At 36.7% G+C, this 20,670-nt stretch overlaps 1 protein-coding gene across 1 annotated transcript in view; it reads left to right on the forward strand.

Annotated features, from left to right (window-relative positions):
* The window catches only part of CRYBG3 (crystallin beta-gamma domain containing 3), a 106,211-nt gene that overhangs the window by 19,151 nt on the left and 66,390 nt on the right, over positions 1-20,670 (forward strand). Inside the window, exons 2-3 of the mRNA XM_053565001.1 lie at positions 1,441-1,507; positions 13,926-14,356. Coding sequence (XP_053420976.1) covers positions 1,441-1,507; positions 13,926-14,356 — 498 coding nt within the window. The remainder of the gene's footprint in view (positions 1-1,440; positions 1,508-13,925; positions 14,357-20,670) is intronic.

A 20,670-nucleotide genomic window follows, 5' to 3' on the forward strand; every position in this document is an offset into this window, starting at 1 on the left:
GCATTTGTTGGTAAAGTCCCTCTTGCAATCATGTCTTGCCCCCAGAAGGTGTGGCACACACCAAGGCCCCTCCCCTCTCCTTCCTTCCCTCTCTTCTACTCCTATCTTGATGCTCTGAATAATAGCAGTGGACCTTCTGGATTGAAGATCTAAGTACCATAAGTCCTGTCCTCTCTTTCCATCCCATCTGCTTTGGACTTTCCCTGATTTGAGCTGTGGACATTTCCTTCTTTACAGTCCGTCACCACCAGTGAGCACAACTCCACATCTTGTCCGTTCTCAGTCACCTTCCTGCTCATGCTTGTCCCTTGCCTGAAGACTTTGAAGGTTTCCCCACTGCCTGTTGGACAAAGATCAGATACTGTAATGGGTCGAACTGGTTTTTTGTAATCTGGCACCTGCTAACCTCTGGTCTCGTTCTCATCTCTTGCAGGGTTACCTTTGCTTGTCACAAGTTCTATGCTCCACTCTTACGTTAAAAACAAAATCTGGTTTTACAAAAATGCCATACTTTCCATTGCCCCTTGCCTTACCCTCCCTTGGGGGCACTTGACTGGGTAGGCAAAATCATTTGTTCCTTATTTCTTCTACGCTCCACAGTATTTTAGTCATTCAGCAGTTATAAGTCATACCAAACAATATCATTAAAAGTTTGTGTATCAGTTTCCCCAGCTAGATTTAGTTTTGGAAAGACCCTGACCTACTCACTTTTATGTTCTTAAGGCCAATCACAGTCCATGACACGTGGTAGACAGTCAGGATAGTGTAGAGTTCTTCGTGTATCCTGGATCATGAAAGCATGAAAATGAGGTAACATATAAACACAGAGTAAATATTTAGATATAAAATGAGTTATGTGCCAATTAGCAAAATAGTTTATGATGACATATCATAAGGCATCTGTGAATGCATTCCAGACAAAGTATAATTAAAAGTCACTATCTGGGAATCAGATTTTTAAATTTCCATCTGGAACACACTTAAGGATAGATACGCCTGCATCTATTTTTGACTATTCCCCAAAACTTACTAGTTGAACCTGTATGTTCATAATGATTTATGAATAACACTCAACTTTTTTAAGCCATTAAAAAAGTTCAGGCTGTGGAGAACTTTAAATAAAATCTCAGAGTGCTAGCATTTTCCGTATGATAATCATACGCTTGTGTTTCTTTGTTCAGATGCATCTGACTGTAATGCTAATTATCAATATGGTAAAATGTGAGGAATAATGATTTCACAAAAATTTCTAATGCCTGGATAAGCATTTTTGAATGTGCTTTTCAATTTTAGAGATTCAGATCAATATATGCTTAATTTTCTTTATGAATCTTTGGGCATTTTTGCCAATAATGGGCCTTTAAATTTTTTGTTTACAGGAACTGTGAGTTTAGTAATTCCTTTTTAATTTCAAAAGAAAATGTGGTTTTTATTTTTCAGTGTTGAAAATGAACCCATGAGCACAAGTCAGAAAAAGGAAAATGTACTTTCATCAGAAACAATAAAGGTACAGTTTTAAGTTAATATATATTAATATCATTTATGCAAAGTAAATATCTTTAATTTTTGTTCATTCTTCATTTCAGATTCCATTATCTTATTTTACATTTCAAAAAGAACACCGTATTATTACTTTATGTGGAAATCTAGCCCAGCTCTTTGGGATACTTGCATCATGAGGTGGGGAGAGGGCAAAAGGGAGACGGGCGTGTGCCGAGCGGGCTCCTTGGCTCTGCCATTTACCAGCGGTGTGATGTTTAACTTCTTTGTGCCTTGGTTTTCTAATCCGTGAATGGATCCCCCGACCCCACAGTCTTTCCCCTGCTGAGTTCCACCATTTATGTCCTATTTTCTGAAATGCTTTAGATAGCTAATAGTAGTTCACAGGGGGTGGAAGTTAATAACATGTTCCCATATGTCCCTGCTGTGTTGGATGTGTTTGGTCAGCTCACATATAAAGTGTCCTTGGCTTCTATAGGACAAGCATATAAAGTGTATAATCTACACACCTACCTAGACAATTATCCCCAAGTAGTTGAAAATTCTTGAAAATCACTAAACCGGGCTGGGCGTGGTGTCTCACACCTGTAATCCCAGCACTTGGGAGGCCGAGGGGGTTCCACGGGTTCAAGACCACCTGAGCCAGAGCAAGACTTCCTCTCTAAAAATAGCCAGGCGTTGTGGTGGCACCTGTAGTCTCAGCTACTTGGGACGCTGAGGCAAGAGAATCGCATAGCTCAAGAGTTGGAAGTTGCTGTGAGCTATGATGCCATAGCACTCTACCAAGGGTAAGAAAGTGAGACTCAGTCGCAAAAAAAAAAAAAAAAAAAAAAAAAGGCAAAATCACCAAGCCTTGCAAGCTCTTTTTTTATTCGTACGTGGTTTTCTAGAAATTGGATGTTTCCAATTTCTAGGTAAGGTTTCTAGAATCTGATTGTGTAAAAGCCCGTAATTGTGGCTTTTTGTCTCACCTGCTTTCTTGTAACATGATTTGTGACAACCAGGCAAGGAGAAACTTTGTACTTGTTACGGATTTCAGGGTAAATTAGCTTGATCAGTGGAAAGACCAAAAAATCATCTGAATTTTTCACTACTGATATGGCCACTTATTAAACCAAATAAAGTCTTTATTAAACCAAATAAAGTCTAAGTGCATTAAATGTGGTAAAGATAAAGTTGTTTTCATTCTTTTTTTTTTTTCTGCCTTTCCCATCATAGTAAAACATATAACATTTACTTTACTTAGAGAAAAAAAAAAAACCAAGGATCACCTTACTTCCTTCTCCTTTGTCAGGGAGGCTTCTAAATTCTGTTACCAGTGGTTTTGTATCTCTCACCTCCTCTTTTGCAGCCGGATTGTTGGCCAGCCTGCTGGTTTATCGTTGTGTAGGCTCCACAGCTCCTTCCTCATCTTCAGTTTTTGTTTGCCTTGAGTTGTGCAATATTTTTCACTTCTAATGTTTTGTATGAAACTTTGCCCTTGGGTTGTTTCGAGGGAAGGCTGCTACTTCTGAGATCTCAGACTCGGATGTTTCCTTGGTTAATAGTTTCTGTCATTCTATCTCTTAATCCTTTATTGCCTTTCAGCTCATTCTTGACCTTCCCCAAACCTTCCTGCTTTCCTTGCTCCCTTATCTTGGTCTCTGCTTGTTTCCCTCGTCAGCACAAACCTACTATTCTACTGTTTTAACTATACTTTCTCTAAAAATAAATAAATAAATAAAAAGCTTCAGTCTTCAAAGTTGGATGAATTCAACCTCTTATTTCTAAAAGTCATATTTTTTACCTACAGAGATTTGCTTCAGAAGGTCAGATCTTTGTGGATTCAGGAAATACACATGTAGTAGCAAATACAGTGGTTGGGCTGTCATGCTAACAGTCTTCCTTATCCATTCTTAGTATCTTGGTCTTGACAATAACCTTTTCTTTTTCTTCCTTTTTTTTTTAGAGACTGAGTCTCACTTTGTCACCCTTGGTAGAGTGCTGTGGTATCACAGCTCACAGCAACCTCCAGCTCTTGGGCTTAGGCGATTCTCTTGCCTTAGCCTCCCGAGTAGCTGGGACTACAGGTGCCCACCACAACGCCTGGCTATTTTTTTTTTTTAATTGCAGTTTGTCCAGGGCCGGGTTCAAACCTGCCACCCTCAGTATATGAGGCCGGCGCCCTACTCACTGAGCCACAGGCACCATCCGATAACAACCTTTTCTATTCATTCTGAGTATCTTAGTTCTGAGTATCCAGGATAATTTCATTTAGGGGTTTCAGACCCTACATATTAATAAATACTACCCACAGTCATAAGATTGTTTCTCTTATGTTTGGACATACAGACTTATAGATACATGGACACTCTGGTTAGCCCGTAATAGAAAGGGCACCATGGCACTCTCTTGAGGGGTAGCATGAGCATTTGGCCCATATATGTTTTTCTTCCTCAGTGTTCTAAAAATGACTAGAATGATTTCTTCGACCTAGCCATGCAGAAGCAGTTGTTCAGGGATGGCTGCTACCACGCATCAAAACAAGTGTGTACTTTGGTAATGCCAACATTCAGCCCCATGCCCTTTAAAAAAAAAATATGTTAGCAATAACTCTTATTATTCTTGCTATTTTGAACAATCTCAATTGAAGAGTTTTCATGTAGCAAGTGGTGTAAAGCATGCCATTTATTTTCTTTCTAATGAAGAGTTTTCTGAGACAACATTTTAGTCCAATTTGACATTTATCAGCATGCTTCTTGTTAACCTGAATTTTATATGCTTTCTGTGATAAGAAGGAAAAAAAATGCAGCATTTTCCCTCTCGAGTCTCTATCATAGCAGATTTATTTATAATAAATGCATCCTTTTGTATTTGACCTTGCAATACTAAATCCAGATGTCAGAGTTGTTGGTTGTAAGTTTGAGCTACAAAAATTAATAGTCTTCTTAAATAATTAGAAACTAATTTTATATTCTTTGGACATCACCAAATTCTTGATTATTAAAATACTACCTATATGCTACACAAATTTTGCTGTTTTGCTAAGATTGGTGGCTACTTTTTTTTGAATGCTTAGATCGGTTTTTCTAACGGAGTATATATTAGGTTTTTATTTCAAGCTGGAGAAGCTTCCAAATCGTTAGTCCACATTCTGTCCTTGTCCTACAGCTTTAGACTCTTGCTGCATTCACATTCACTTTTATTTAAAAGTGAGGGAAAAGGGAAGACATGTTGTTACGTCCTGCTCTTTTTTACACATTTCAGAGAAACATTTATCTCTTTCTTCTTTCCGAGTCTTAACTCTCTGATGCCCCAACCCCAGCCTCCCCTGTACCAGCGGCGTTGGTGTCCTTACTTCCGGCCTCCCCTCACGCCTTGCTTTAACTGCTCCCATCCTTCCATCTTCACTGGCGTCTTCCCATTTGCCTCAGAGCTACCTGTTTCTCTCACTATATAATATTAAAATCAATGTTTTCTTTTCTTTTTGTGGGTCTGATTTCCTTTCCTTTCAGTCCTTCATTCCACTTCACTGCTTTTACCCAAAAATTTCTTACGAAAATCTGTCTTAAGCACTGTTCAATTCTAATGCTTTCTGATGTGATTCCTGTTTCTCTCTAGTTCCCTCTGACGTGGGAAGCCTAGAACGGTGCCTGGCACACGTGTCATGGTCGCTCAATAAATAGTCATTGAATGAATGAAAGCCAACCATGAATCCAGTACATTCAAGGTCACCAGTGACCTCTTGCTGACCACATTAAGTGGCCTTGCCTTAATTCTTATCCCATTTAACCAGTTGAAACACTTTATCTCCCAAGTCTCACTCTGTCTTTCAACAACTTTCCTTCTTACCTCTGGCTATTTCCTGCTCTGTTTCCTTCATTGATTGTCTTCTGGATAAACAAATTACCATGTAAATGTGGCAAAGTTGCACACTAATTTCCAGTTTGGGGAGTCTATTTACAGACCTAGGCTAGAAATCATGAATTGTTGGTGTGTGAATCTGCACAGCTCTGCAAACATCTGCAGATTTTTAAAACAAGACCCATTGACCTACGTGGAAAAAAATAAACTGGAGTTTTTCTAGGGTGGGATGACTCAGGATTAGAAAAAGAAACTTGGAGATTATTGGCCATATTTGAGAGATGGATCAAGAAGATAGGAACATTTTGGGAACTGAGAGGACAGTAAGAATCGGAGGACAGAAGATATGAAGAGGTGGGAGAACTGGTATGATGGGTAACCTGGGACAGTGGGGTGGAGGAGCTGGAAAGAGGAGCAGGTTTGAACTCTGAAAAATGACTGAAATTCAGAGTCATAGGTGAGGCAGTTAGGAGTAAAGGCCAAGGCCAGGGTTAGCCAACAGTGAGAATAGGGTGCAAGGGGAGGTCATTGGAGATGAGGGTGCTAAGGAACCAGGGTGTGGGGAGTCAGGGTGTTCTCAAGAATTGTCCTTGTTATGCACAGTGGAGGCAGCACCTGGGGCAGAAAGGCGGAACAAGCCCGGTGCTGGAGACCTAGAGTCGCCTGACCTTTCCCTGTTTTCCATTTAGACTCCTTTAAAATTTTTTTTAAAATTGATGCATAATAATTGTACATATTTCAGGTGGTGCCTGTGGCTCAAAGGAGTAGGGCGCCAGCCCCATATGCCAGAGGTGGCGGGTTCAAACCCAGCCCCAGCCAGAAACTGAAAAAAAAAAAAAAAAAAAAAGTTGACTGTCTTAATTTTGATCAGTTTATTTTGTGGCATTGTATTTAGTCATACACATTGTAATTGGTGCTACTGTAATTTAGAAACTATTCTGAAAAAAAAAATTGTATATATTTGTATGTTATAGAGTGATAACCAATTCGGGTCTATGTGATAATCCAATCAGGATAATTAGTATATCCATCATCTCAAACATATTTCTTTTTGTTGGGAGTATTCAAAATCATCTCTTCCAGCTATTTAAAAATATATAATAAATTTTTGTTAACTGTAGTGACCCTAAAGTGCTATAGAACATTAGAATATATTCTTCCTATGTAGCTGTAATAGTGTATCCATTAACCAACATCTCCTTTTTTCTCCCCCCACCCTTCCCAGCTTCTGGTAATCATTATTCTAATACCTACTTCTGTGAGTTCAACTTTTTTAGCTTTCACACATAAATAAGAACATTAAGTGTTTACTTTTTTATGCCTGGCTTATTTCACTCAATGGAATATTCCAGTCTCATTCATATCACTGTGAAATGAAAGGGTTTCATTATTTTTTATGGCTGAGTAGTATCTCATTATTTTTATATATATGATATATATACTTACACCACACTTTACCTCTTCATCTCTCGGACACTTAGGTTAATTCTATATCTTGGCTATTTTGCAATAAACATAAGAGTACAGGTGTCTCTTTGACATACTCATTTCTTTCCTTTGGATATAGACCTAGTGGGGAGATTGCTGCGTCATATGGTAGTTTTATTTTTAGATCTTTGAGGAAGTTCCATACTGTTTTCCATAATGGCTGTGCCAATTTACATTCACATTAACAGTGTATAAGAGTTCCCTTTTCTCCTCATCCTTACTATCATTCATTATTTTTTATCTTTTTTTTGAGGCAGAGTTTTACTATGTCACCCTCGGTAGAGTGCTGGCATCACAGCTCACAGCAACCTCAAACTCTTGGGCTTAAGTGATTCTCTTGCCTCAGCCTCCCAAGTAGTTGGGACTATAGGTGCCCACCACAACACCTGGCTATTTTTTGGTTGCAATTGTTATTATTGTTTAGCAGGCCCAGGCTGGGCTTATTAATAAGTGAAGACTCAATCTTGTCATTTTATTGTTTTCTGGTTGTTTTGTATATCCCTTTTCCTTTCTTCCTCTCTTATTTTTTATCTTTGGGGGTTTTCTGTTGTGGTGAGGTTTAATTACTTTGTCTTATTTGTGTTTTTGCTTTATCAGTGAGTTTTATACTTTTGCAGTTTCATGGTGGTATTTATTGTCATCTTGTTTCTAGATGTAGGGTACCCTTAAGCATGTCTTTAAAGTCTGTCTAATGATGATGGATTCTTTCCATTTTTTCTGTCTGAGACTTTATTTTACCTTCATTTATAGCATCCCATTCTCTGGCCACTAAGGTTTCAGCTGAGGTACCTGCTGTTAGTCTGATGGAGATCCTCTTATATGTAACTTAATACTTTTCCTGTTTTCTTTGTCATTGACATCTAACAGTTTGACTATAATGTGACTTAAAAAAGATCTTGAGTTGAATCCATTTGGGTACCTTTAAGCTTGCTTAATCAATATTCATATTAGTTCTAAGACTTGGAAAGTTTTTAGCTATTATTTTATTAAATAGGGTTCCTGTGGCTTTTCCCATCTTTTTTCCTTCTGAAACTTTCAAAATGCTTACATAGGTGAACCTCTGTAAATTGACTACCCAAGGGACTGTAACAAACTGGTCAACATATAGGAGATGTCAACGTAAAGAACTAGGTCCACTGTACTGATACTTGTGTGTGATGTATGTGTGGTTTATGAAAATTAGTTCATAACCAGGTGTTGTGGTGGGTGCCTGTAGACCCAGCTAATGAGGACACTGAGGCAAGAGAGTCACCTAAGCCCAAGAGCTGGAAGTTGCTGTGAGCTGTGATGCCACGGCAGTCTACCGAGGGCGGCAAAATGAATCTCTGTCTCTTAAAAAAAAAAAAAAAAGAAAGAAAGAAAATTAGTTCAACTTAAGGAGAAGGTCAATGTAGGGAGGTGGTCAACTATGGAGGTTCTACTGTATTTGTTCTTTTAATGGTATTCCATAGGTTCCATGGGTTTTATTTTTCTTTCTTACTTGCTTTCTTTTTTTGTTCTGACTGGGTTATTTCAAAAGACCTATCTTCAAGTTCAGAATCCTTTCTTTGGCTTGATCTACTCTATTGTTGAAACTCTCGATTATATTTTTAATTTTATTCATTGAACTTTTCAGCCCCAAGACTTTTGTTTGGTTCTTTGTATCTGTCTCTTTAGGTTTCTCATTTGTATCTTTTTGATTTTTATTCCATTGAATTGTCTATATTCTTTCATATCTTACTGAATTTCTTGAGATTATTATTTTGAATTCCTTTTTAGGCATTTCACAAGTTTTTTTTTCCTTTGGGTCTTATAGCTGGAGAATTTTTGTTTTCCTTGGAAGTGTCTTGTTTCCTTTTTCATGTTACTTGTGTGCCTGCATTGATGTCTGCACACCTGGTGGAACCTCTTCTAAATTTATGAAGTAGCATTCACAGGGACTTTTTCTTGTATATGTGATCTATAGTGCTAGTTAGTTAGGGTGCTTTGGCTTTGGTTCTGGATGAGAACCTAGTGGAGTCTCCGTGTGATTTCACTGGCTGAAATCAACACTTATGAGTACCCCAGTGCCCAAGATTGCATGTTTGTTGAGGCAGTGGTGTGGCTTTACTGCGGTGACGTTGCTGGTTGTGATGGGCATTGGTGGCTGTCCTTGGGTGCTGGGGAGGGGCATACATGACAGCAATAGTGTCATGCTAAGGCAGAGGGGGCAAGGCAAAATTCTCTACACCTTGACCTTGTTCACTAAGCTAATCATCACATTGGTACAGCACCTATCACTTCTTACAGGCCGCTCGAAGAAGTGACAAAATTATGCTGATTAGTTTTGTAAACCAAAGTTCTTACATCACTAGACTGTAGGTTCCATGAAAACCAGGACTTGGCTGTATTTTTCTCTGTTGCATCTAAACCCCTAGAAGAGTGTCTTGAGTTCATTATTTATTGAATGAATACTTTAAGGTTTGCATTGACCCTGACCGCTACTTATCTTACATGGTTTTAGCCTATTGCTGATTTGGGGTTGATTCCTCAGAAATAGTCATCCGGATTTTCTCTAATTTTGGAACCCTATATCCCAGATCCACCTCTGTATTTCCCCTTCAGCTTATTAAATAAATCCTCTCATTTTATTGATCTCAGATCCCCTTACTGGACCTTACTTATTGTTTTGTCACTTACAGAATTTTCAGACATTAGCCACTCTTCTTCCCACTTTACTTGAAAGAAGAAATGTCCTTACTTCTCTCCAAGGCTAATATCTTCCCTTTAATAGAAGTATTAATGACTGTATTTGTCACTGTAGCTTATCTTCTGCCTTTCCTTTTAGAACCTATCATCCATTTCTCTTATAAAGTAGTCACTCCCTTTCTAGCAAGTGTATAGCTGATCTTAAAACATGGATAAAAACTATTTCTTCTGTCTTGGAACTTAAAACGTCATCTTTTGTATTTACTTCTTTCTGGTTAAAGATCGCTCAGAAGGGTTCCTTTCTATTTGTGACCATTCCTGTTTCCTTGTGACCTACTTACTGCTTAACCCCTTGAGTTTGGAATGGGACTTAATGAATTTCTAAACTGTTCTAACTATTTTTCATGCATTCCCAGGGCTTTTCTATTGTCCTCATTTCTTCATTTATTAATATCACAAATACTGCAATGAATACAGCAAGGAAAGTCTCTGTCCTTGGGGATTTTACATTCTAAACTGGGAAGAAACAGACAATAAATGTTTCAGAGGTGGTGTAGGGGTGTGTGCATGTATGTGTGTATTTACACACATGTATGTATGAAAGGAGAAAAATAAAACAGAAGGAGAATAGGCAGCTTTAGAAAGCTCGCTATTTTAGATAGCGACGAGAATTTTCAGTGAGGAGATGATTTTTATGTAGAAGTCTGAAGGAGGTGAAGGGGGTGTAAGTCACATAGCTATCTAGGGGAAGAATATTCTAAGCAGAGAGAAGAGCAAATCCAAAATTCCCAGGGTAGGAGTCCACCTAATGGTCCTGAGGACCGGTGAGGACGATAATCTTCAGCTCACAATGGCTTGTGACATTCTTTAATCCCTTCTACTTTTGGGCGTGCTCTTTTTATCTTTGTCTTTGAGACCAGTATTCTGAAGGGAATGACCTGATCTGACTTTTGCCTTTTCCATCTCTTTCCCTGATTTCCTCTCTCCTTTGTGTTTGCTTTTTAATCACTTTTACCTTAGGAATCTTTTGTTAGTCTTTCTTTTTCCCCTGCATGTGCCGTTTGTTGCCAGTTTGCATTTTTTAGAGCTTCTGACTGCCTCTCAGATACCTCAGTTGTATGCCACCAAGGAAGCAAGAATTGAACGTGTTTGACATCTAAATATTTTGTTATTCTACTTCCTTCTTCTCTTCCCCACACCCTAATCCTTTCTTATTTCTCCTAACCATTTTTGGCTTGGCTACCCAAATTGTGGCTCACTTTAAAGAACCTAGTTACCTATGCCTATTATTCTTTACTCTCTACTTCTAACTGGTCATCTTATGAACCTCTTTTTCTATGGGTGCTCTGGTGTTCTCCGGCCACACTCCTGCCATAGTAAGCATCACGCTTGCTCGTCTTTGTGCATACCACACCTCAATCGAGAATGCTCTTCTCAGCCTAGGAGCAAGCTCCAATGTCACCTCCTCTTTGCAGTGGTTTCTTGCCATCCCTAGTCTAGTTAATCGTGTCTTCCATTGTGTACATTCCTCTTCTGAGTCCCACTCTGTGATATAATAATGAGGATCTTGATAGACCGCAAGCCCCTTGAAGGCTGCAGCTAAATCTTATCCGTGTGCATAATGCATTCCTGTGTGTCCCTGTATTGGGCGCATAACAAAGAGAGGAGACAGATGAATGAATTTGGTCTCAGCATACTGCATTACATATGGAATGTGAAGGGAAAAAACTGAAAATTCCTATGATAACAAATGCCTTTGTTATGTTATATGCAGAGTATCAACATCTTTGAGGGCAACTGAGATTAGTATTTTGTTAGTGCTTGCTTGAGTCCTGAGTGCGTTTGTTCTGCTGCCTTGTTGGCAGGCAGACACAGGCACCCAGTGAGGGCCTGCAGCAGGCTGAACTTGCTCGTGTGTAGGCCTAGGGTGAAGAACAGCTGCTTTAGAGTGAACATAAAATTTTAATTATATAAATGCATAATTTATTGTAGGTGTTTACTTTGTATAGTAGTGTTCTTTTCTGTTAGTTTTTGTTTCTAAATTCAGAAACATTTTCTTTTCCTTGTTGAAGGTATTTTAATTACTGGTATAAGTTTCTGATAAGATTACAGAAACTAAGACACTTAAGGAAACTAAAAACTGCTCTTCAGTAAATTTATGACATAGGTTTTCTGAAATAGCAAAGAAGCTGACAATTGAGGGGAAAGGTAGTAAGTGATTTTTTAAAAAAATATATAGCTTTGAGAGGCTGAGGGAGGAGCATTACTTGAGGTCAGAAGTTCAAGATAAGTCTGGGCAGGATAGTGAGATCTCATCTCTACCAAAAATATAAAAAAATAGCTAGGCACAGTGGGGTGCACCTGTATTCCTAGCTATGCGGGAGGACTGCTTCAGCCCAGGAGTTTGAGGTTGTAGTGAGTTATGATTGGCCACTCCTCTCTATCACAGACAACAGAGTGAGACCTTGTCTCTGGAGAAAAAAAATATATATAGAAGAGAGAGAGAGAGAGGAAAAGAAAGAAAAGAATTGTATAGAAGTTAAAGTTTAAATATAAAGGCTTTTATTAGTTTAGTAAATGTGTCTTTTTCATTTGAGAAGCAACCTATTATGCTTTGAAAGGAATGGTCAAGTAAAAGTAGTAATTAAGTCAGTGCAATAAGTACTATTTGGACAAAAATTATTTTAAAGTTATTTAAAAATTATGTCAAAACTGTGATCTCCTTTTTCTCTTGATTTGCCTTCTTTTATATCATTGCCCCAATTTTATGAGTCTCTAAAGCATTTTAAGGACATGTATGATGATTTAATGAGTGGCCCATGGTTCATTTTCTTCTTGTGATTATGTAAGGTGAGGTTCATTTATTTTAGCTATAGAAGAGAATTAATCACTATTCTTCTCATGTTACAGTGGTAGTTCATTTTGACCCAGGGAGAAATACTGTGGCTAGAAATTACAGCATGGACTAAAGAACAAAAAAGGCATGTCTTTTATAAAAGTGAGCATTTTCAAATAGTCCACTAGCATGTCTTCTACTACCAAACTGAGAAGCCACTTATGCTGTGTACGTGAGGAGGGGGCACAGGAACTCCCAGTGCCACTCTCAGAATGAGCAGAAGGTTGGACGGGAGAAGTGGAGACAGGTGGAATCAAGGTGCAGTTGAAACCCGTGAAAGGTGAGACTTATAGTGACCCTGGAAGGCTAGTGATGGTCTAGCTGTAGAAGTTCACACATTATATTAATTAAGTTCTAGTATGTAGAAAAATGCTCTTTCGCATCTAAAATCGAACAAACCTATGAGTATTGTTTGCTTGCAGTCAGTTTTCTGGGTTAATAGGTTCTAAACATTTTCTCAACCTTTCATATGCTAAATTTTCTTAGCAGTTAGTGAAATGTTCCTGTAAACTACTTTGAACTTAGATTAAAACATGGAATGTAGTGAACAATTGAAATAAGTGTGATGCTCTTGCTTTCTGGGGGATCAGCTTCTTACAAAACTTTGTCGTGTGAATCTAAAGTGCCTGGAGGTGGTTTTGCCTTTGTGTTCTGATCCTTTCTGACTCACTGGAGCTTTCTTTTTATATGGGCGAGTGAGCAGAACAGATGACAGATCCTGTCAGACGTGCATTCCTTTTACAAGTACCCAGGCAAGCGTGTTTGGAAGGCAGGGTGAGTTGGCACATTGGCCTAAAGTTTTGGAATCTTGGAAGTGGGTGAGCTGGACTGCCAGCTCATACACAGAGAATGAATGAATGTGAGTTTGCTTTACCAGTAATTTATTTATGAGCAAGTAAAATGCACCTGGGGAAGCGTTTAATGTCTGTCCAGTTTCCATGTATGCGTTAGGACATCGTGTTTCACCAGGAAGGGGTTATGGTGGGATATTGCTGAATGGAAGGACCATGTGACTCTCTTTCCTCTTGTACTTGAGGAATAGTTTTACATGGTGTGACAGCTTCATGGTTTAATGTAGTGCTCAAATAATGTGTTTTATTTAGGAGGGTTCAACCTGCTACTTGCGGCTGCATGCAGATTATTTGAAGACTGTCATCTTAATTCCCTTAGGAGCTGAGACCTCGATCAGCACACACATACACAGAGATGCATAAACGTCATGTAGTTACTTTTTCTGCCCCCTCTCAGAAGCACCACGCTACGTCTCCTCTGCTGGCCCAATCTGGACTAATTACTCCCATTCTGGGTTCCAATATGTTCTGAACATCTCCCCTCACAAGCGTTAGCTCCCAGACAGCTTTGTTGAGGCCACGCTGTGTTCTTTAGTAGATTAACTGCCCAAAGGAACAGAAGCCATCAGCCTTATTCACATGTCTCCCTGGTGTCCAGCACAGCGTCTGTCTTGTAACAGCTTATCAATCTATTTTACTTTTTAAATGATGATGCTTATTTTTCTGTTTTGTTTTCAAAGATCCCCCAAAGCGAGAACAAAAGGAACCACAGTGAGAAGCCAATAACTTTTCCAACACAAGAAGATCTCAAAAAGCCAAATGATTTTTCCAGTGCTTCTTCAGAAACCAAAACTGGAGAAAGTGATAGACAGCCAAAAGAAAGCTTTTTTCACTTTCTCGGTAACCTATTCAATATCTCTGGAAAATCATCTTTAGTGGAACCTAAACATTGTTCTTTCAAAGATGACCATGATAAAACTGAGAAGGATTTACAGCATCCCAGTGCCCATCACAAGGAATCCACCAAAAGGGGGAGGGAGGTGCCCCCTGGCTCCCTGGGAACACAGACACTTGCAGCAGAAGACCAAGAGTCCAGCTCAACCGAACTCTCAGATGCACTTCCTCTGGACACAACACAGGACAGTGAGCAGGAAGCCAGTGATGAGCTAAAGTAAGTTTAAAACTTAATTGAGCCAGAAAAAAATTGAGCTTTGGGATCTAGCTTTTGAGCCTCAGTTCTAGTCCTGTTAATTGAGGGGTTGGATAAAGTATTCTCTATTGTTCCTACTAGTAGATAAAAAGCTATATTCTGTGTACCATATAGGTAATCTTGGGCCTATTGAGCTATTTTAGGGGGTGGTGCTAAGATTTTTTAGGTGCTATATTTATCTTAGTATAAGATTTATTTCTTCCTTGCCTGGGAGTGTTTTTTGTTGTCTGAATTCCTCTTATATTAGTACAGGCTATGTCTTCAATATGTGCATGTCATGATCCAAAGTGGTAGTAAAATATGTGTTCCCATTCTAGCAATATCTTTTCTTTGTGGAATCCAATTAAATGGGTCAAGAAAGCAATTAAATAGACTGTATTCATGAAACTGGCTTTATGAACCTTTTACACAGATCTGAGAAACTAAAATCTTACACAAATTTAAGGAGGATTTTACTACCCTCTTTTTCTTTCTTTGATTAATGAACACATATCGATTTGTTTTTCCTTTAAGTGAGCTAGAAGGAGTGTTTTCTCTCCAAGAAATGTTTGCAAGTGTTGAATTCACTAGACATCTTTTGTAATATAAAAGTTTTCATTTGTAACTAATAAGGTTGTGTTGAATTCATTTTAATTTTACCTCTACCTGAGAATTTATTTGATGAAGAGGTCACTGATCATACTGTAGTCAGATATAAAGGGTAATTTCTCGTTCCATAGTTCTGTGTAGTTTCACATTTTATGCATATGGATGCTTTCCGTTAAATCCTCTTAGCAGCTGTATGAGATAGGCACAGACCCATCTTAGATTTTGAGAACTGAGAACCAAACAGATTATAGTTTGCCCATCAAGAGTGATGTGGTGGGACTTGCTCTCCCAGGTGTTAAAGTGTACTGATAAAGTGATGGCATTTGATGTAATATGTGCTAGATATTTAAGTGGAACAGGATAGACAATACACATAGTGGACCTTCAGCTTTGTGATTTGAACCCTTGAATGTGATGGCATCGCCTATTCTGGAAGAAAAGAAGTGTCGTTGGGGAAAATTTGTAAAAAAAAAAAAAAATGAAACATTTCTTGGATAGAAAATACTCCTTCTAGCTCATTTAAATTAAAGGAAAAACAAGTTGGTACTTGTTTATTAATTGAAGAAATAAAAAAAGGGCAGTAAAATCTTCCTTAAATTCATGCAAGATACTTACCTCATTTTTATATTAAAATAACATATATTTATATCATATGTTTTATAGACCAAAAAATTAAAAAAACAACATCAGTAAATGTGAATTATTTATGTGAGAAATGACTTTGTAAGCTTAATAGCAATGGAAGGTATTAGGCAAGAGCTGGATAGATTAGATTCCTCCCAGTTTTCAAAATCCTTTATGTCAAATAACATAAACAATAATAAACTTAACTGACAAATGAGAAAATTATATGCAAAATTTATGACAGAGAATGCTTTAACCAGTAAGCAGTTTGAACCAATTGGCAATATATATCAAGAGCCTTAAAAGCCTTAAAAAGCAGCTGCTCAGGAGGCTGAGGCAAGAGAATCGCGTAAGCCCAGAAGTTAGAGGTTGCTGTGAGCTGTGTGACCTCATGGTACTCTACCCGAGGGCGGTACAGTAGAGACTCAAAACAAAAAGTCCTAAAAAGATTATACATTGTTTCTGATGATGTACAAAGGTATTTATTGAAACATTATCGATAGGAACATATATTTGGAAACAGATGTTCAGTAGCAGAAAAGTCGTAAATTGTGGTGCATTTATAATACAAGATTGTCAAAGGGAGGGCTGTTAGTCATAACGTGGTCCTTGCAGCAGAGACAGCACCTGGGAGCTCATGAGAAAGGCAGCCTACCTGCTTCTCATCCACTGAATCGGAATCTCTGGTAGTGGAGCCCAGCAATCTTCTGCTTGTATCTGAGATCCAGCATTTTAAAGTAAATTAAAATGGTGGGAATTTTGAAGCTGTTATGCAGGAATTGGGTAGAAAGGAAAGTTGGTCCTTTTTATCCTTTGGTTTTAATTGGTTTGGTCAGGTTTATTTCTTTGTTAACTAGACAAAAAAAAAAAAAAAAAAGAGAAAATACTGTTCCCCTTATTTCTTGTTTCTGAAGCTCTCCTATGAATAGAATAATTGCTTCAGGCAATTCTTCAGAACCACCTCAGCAAAGAATGGTGATTCTTGATTTAGAAGGAGAAAAAAAGACCACTGGACTCACAGTTTGACTGAGATACTGGTTTCTTTCAGGCGTGGCTTTGGAAATCTAACAGTTTATCAGGCTTACAATTATATAGTTTTAGTAACTTTCCATTAACAATTGTCTATTTGCCTAAGAATTATAATTTAGAAGTTGAATACCATTTGGTAATAGTTTGACAGTATGATTAAGGACTCCTCACAACAGATTTTAGATGTTATTTAAATAATAGGTATATCTAGATAATTATTTGCCAATAATTTTTAGTGTCTCTGTGATATGAGTTTATTAAAAGCAAGAATATATTTAATGTGTTTATTCAGATCATGAGAATATTTCAAATACAAAATGTTACTTTAAAAGCCTATATGGAGAGGATGGTTAATGGATACAAAATTTCAGCGAGATAGGAGGAATACATTTTAGTGCTTGGTAGCATTATAGGATGACTGTAGTTAGCAATCATTTATTGTATATTTTCAAACAGAAGATAAGATTTTGAATGTTCCTAACACAAACGAATTATAAATGTTTGTGTTACATTGATTATTACACATGTATATATGTATCAAAATATCACTGTACCCCATAAATTTGTACAATTATTACATGTCAGTTAAAATAAATACTTTTTTAAAATAAAGAGCCTATACTTTTGAACATGCTAGGAGTTTTTAGTTTCACTTAGAAAAATTGCAATTTTATTTTTGTATAGAGAGGAATAACTTAACTGAAGGTTTTACATTGCCTTTATCATGCAGAAATGCTTTTTTTTTTAAATACATCATGATAATCAGGGTGCATTAATAGTCCCAAATTAATGGGGATATGAGAGTAGGGGGGTAGGAGGATAAGGGATATGTGAAAACAAACCATCCTTGAGGCGTCCCCTGCCCATTAGTAGGTGTATAGAAGAAAGAATTAATGGCTCCATTTAGACAATTTTATAACTTACTATACTACTAAACATACTTTTGATGATTGCCATTAGTACAGTTTTCAAAGTTTAGACATGTTATTACAGGTTGAGTATTTCGTTTCCAAACTTCTTAGGACTGGAAGTATTTTGAATGTTTTTATGATTTTGGAATATTTGCATATACACAATGAGATATTTTGGGATAGGACTCAAGTCTAAAAATGAAATTTATTTATGTTTTCTATGTACCTTACATACATGGCCTGAAGATAATTTTATACAATATTTTTATTAATTTTGTGCATGAAACAAAGCTTGTGTACATCGAACCATCACAAAGCAAGGTGTCAGGTGTTAATTTTCAACTTGGGGTGTCTTGTTGACATTCAATAAGTTTTACATTTGGGAGCGTTTTAGATTTCAGATTTTCAGATTAGGGACACTCAACCTGTAAATATTATGTAAAGTAAATTAAAGAAAATCTTCATCAAAAGACACTGTAAATGCTGTCATTTTCACTTAATTAAAAATAACAAACAGCTCTGTAATTGTTTTTACAAAGTTGACTGTTCAAATTTTATTTTCGACATAAAACTATTAGGAAAACCTGTTGGCAATAGGTAACATTTTTAAGATTGTTTTCTGTACTTTACTTGTGCTTCTGGTGTACTTTATGTAGGAAGTTACTTTATTATTGGGTTAAATTTTTTTTCAAGTTCTGTTATAATTCTTACATTTTTGACATGTTATATTCATCATAATGAGAAATTCTTCTGAGCTCTTGTGTACTTTTTTTTTAATTTGCTGGTTTTGCAGTTTTTTGGTTTTTTTTTTACATAGAAAACTTAAATACTTGTGCATTATGAGAGAAGGTACTATATAGTTTGAAAGAAAATAAATCCTATTGGTAAAAAAGTAGGTCAGTCAAATTTGAATACGTAATTGAGTACATAATTGAATTAAGTTCTTTTGCTATAAGGTAGCTTTTATGTTTAGGCTGCTATTACAGAATTTTCTTTGTGGAATGATGCATCTTTGGTTGACTTTGTAGTATGGACTGTTTCACATTCACTCAGAATAGAGTATAGCCAGATGTAGTGCATAGAGATTTAATAAACCTTCCTTTGCTGAGTAATGTCATGGGCTGAAATCCATAAGACCTTTCAAATTTTAATACATATACCTATTAAATATTGAAAATTTCAAGACATTTTACTTTTTTCTGAGTATTATTTGGATTACATACCTTTAGTATATAGCATAAGGTATAAATCCCATGTACAATTACATACTCCATAAAATCAGTACTTGCTTTTTCCTGTTCAGCTTGTGATGATACACCTTTGTAATTTTCCATCTTCAGCTTACCTTTAAAGTTTTATGTTTTGGGCATTTCTATTTTATTTAGTAGGAAAAAAATTAAAAACTTAGGACAGTTTTAAGTTGTTAATATTATCCAATTTGGGTACTTAACTGCAACCCAAGAAAGAATGAAGCATAAAATAGACAATGTGGAAATGACCAGTCTATTAAACAGTAGGATTGTATTTCATCAGTACCTGAAGGACTAGTAGTAATACCTGGAGCTCAGCTTGCAACGTCCATGTTCTGTGCTTTAAACATGATAATGACAATATAGCTGTTTAATATAAAGATATGTATTTTAGCTATAAGTATATAAATATATGACATTTCCACCACAAGTGCTGTAGGAGTTTAAGATAATGCATACAAATCAATTTAATTATTTTAGTTGAAAATACTCAGAAGTCTTAAAAAAAAAGTCAAATAGCAGCAGCACCTGTGGCTCAAAGGAGTAGGGCGCTGGCCCCATATGCCTGAGGTTAGAACCTGGTCAGAACCTGCAAAAAAAAAAAAAAAAAGAAAGTCAAATAGCAATCCTCCAAAAGGCTCTAAAACTATCAAAAGTCTTTGTTATAAGTAGTTAAAAGATAGTGGTCTTTTCTCCGTGGTTTATTTTAGTAGAAGTCCTTTCAGACTCAAAGCTTCATTGATCCAGGATGAAATGTTCTCAGATCTCTTTAGATACTCGGTAGTTACTGAGAGGACCTAAGTTTATCATGTTTAAAAAAAAAAAAGTCTCGTCCTTTTTCTCTTCTTATTTCTGTTGACATCATGAACATTTCTTTGAATATTCATTTATTCAAAATTCTTTTAGTAATCTTTTGGGGGAAAAAAACATGGCAGCCCCTTGATAGTAGGTAGTAGGTTTTAGGTGTTGTAAATATTAAAACTTAAAAAAAATTCTGTTATTTATTGACACCACTGGATCTTCCTATGTTGTTCTGATAGGCTTTTATAGTTTATGAATAACTTATGTATTTTGATATGAGATTTCAAAAATAACATTAATTTACCCGTGTGTATTTTTCTCATGTATAGCTTTATGGACAGGTTGACTTACTCAACTTATTCGTCATTATTTATTTTTTAATTTTTTTCATTATTTGTTTTATATATCCATTTATTCATTTGTTTTTTTTTTTTTTTGGAACTTACAAATTAAATCTGTAATCTTATTACCATGTGTACTTTGAGTAAAACATGACAAATTATCAAAAGTGGCATGAAATATCACCACATAATTGGGTACAAAACCTTTCACAAATTTTGCATAACCATCAGAGGATTTAATGGACACATTGCACTTAGTTTTTTGACACATACAAGTTGTTCCATTTTTATTAAATATTTGTATCATGAAGTTGCCTCTTTATAAAATGCTTACATAGATTAATAAAACAATCCACTGTACCTTGCCCTCAAAAGGATTAGATTTTTTAAAAATATCAATAAACAAAGATCCAAATGCCAAATGATAGTGCCTCATCCAACTTTTGTCTTTGCTCTAACCTGAAACTCTGATCTAACCAGCAACTAAAACCATTTTTATAAGGCAGAGGTTTTCTCTGCATCTCTCCTTTAGCTGCTTTATGATGGACACTGAAAATAAATGAACATAACTAACACAATAGTGGTATGTTAGTATTTTAGGGCCCAGCGGTTATACAGGTTGAGATGATCTATTTCTGATAAAATTAAGGAAGTAGGTAAGAGTCATGGTTGATGACATTTTTGTGCATCAAAGTACATTTACTGTCTGTTTTTATGATTTAGAAAAATCT

Source organism: Nycticebus coucang, chromosome 16, assembly GCF_027406575.1.
Source record: "Nycticebus coucang isolate mNycCou1 chromosome 16, mNycCou1.pri, whole genome shotgun sequence".
Classification (NCBI taxonomy): Eukaryota; Metazoa; Chordata; class Mammalia; order Primates; family Lorisidae; genus Nycticebus; species Nycticebus coucang.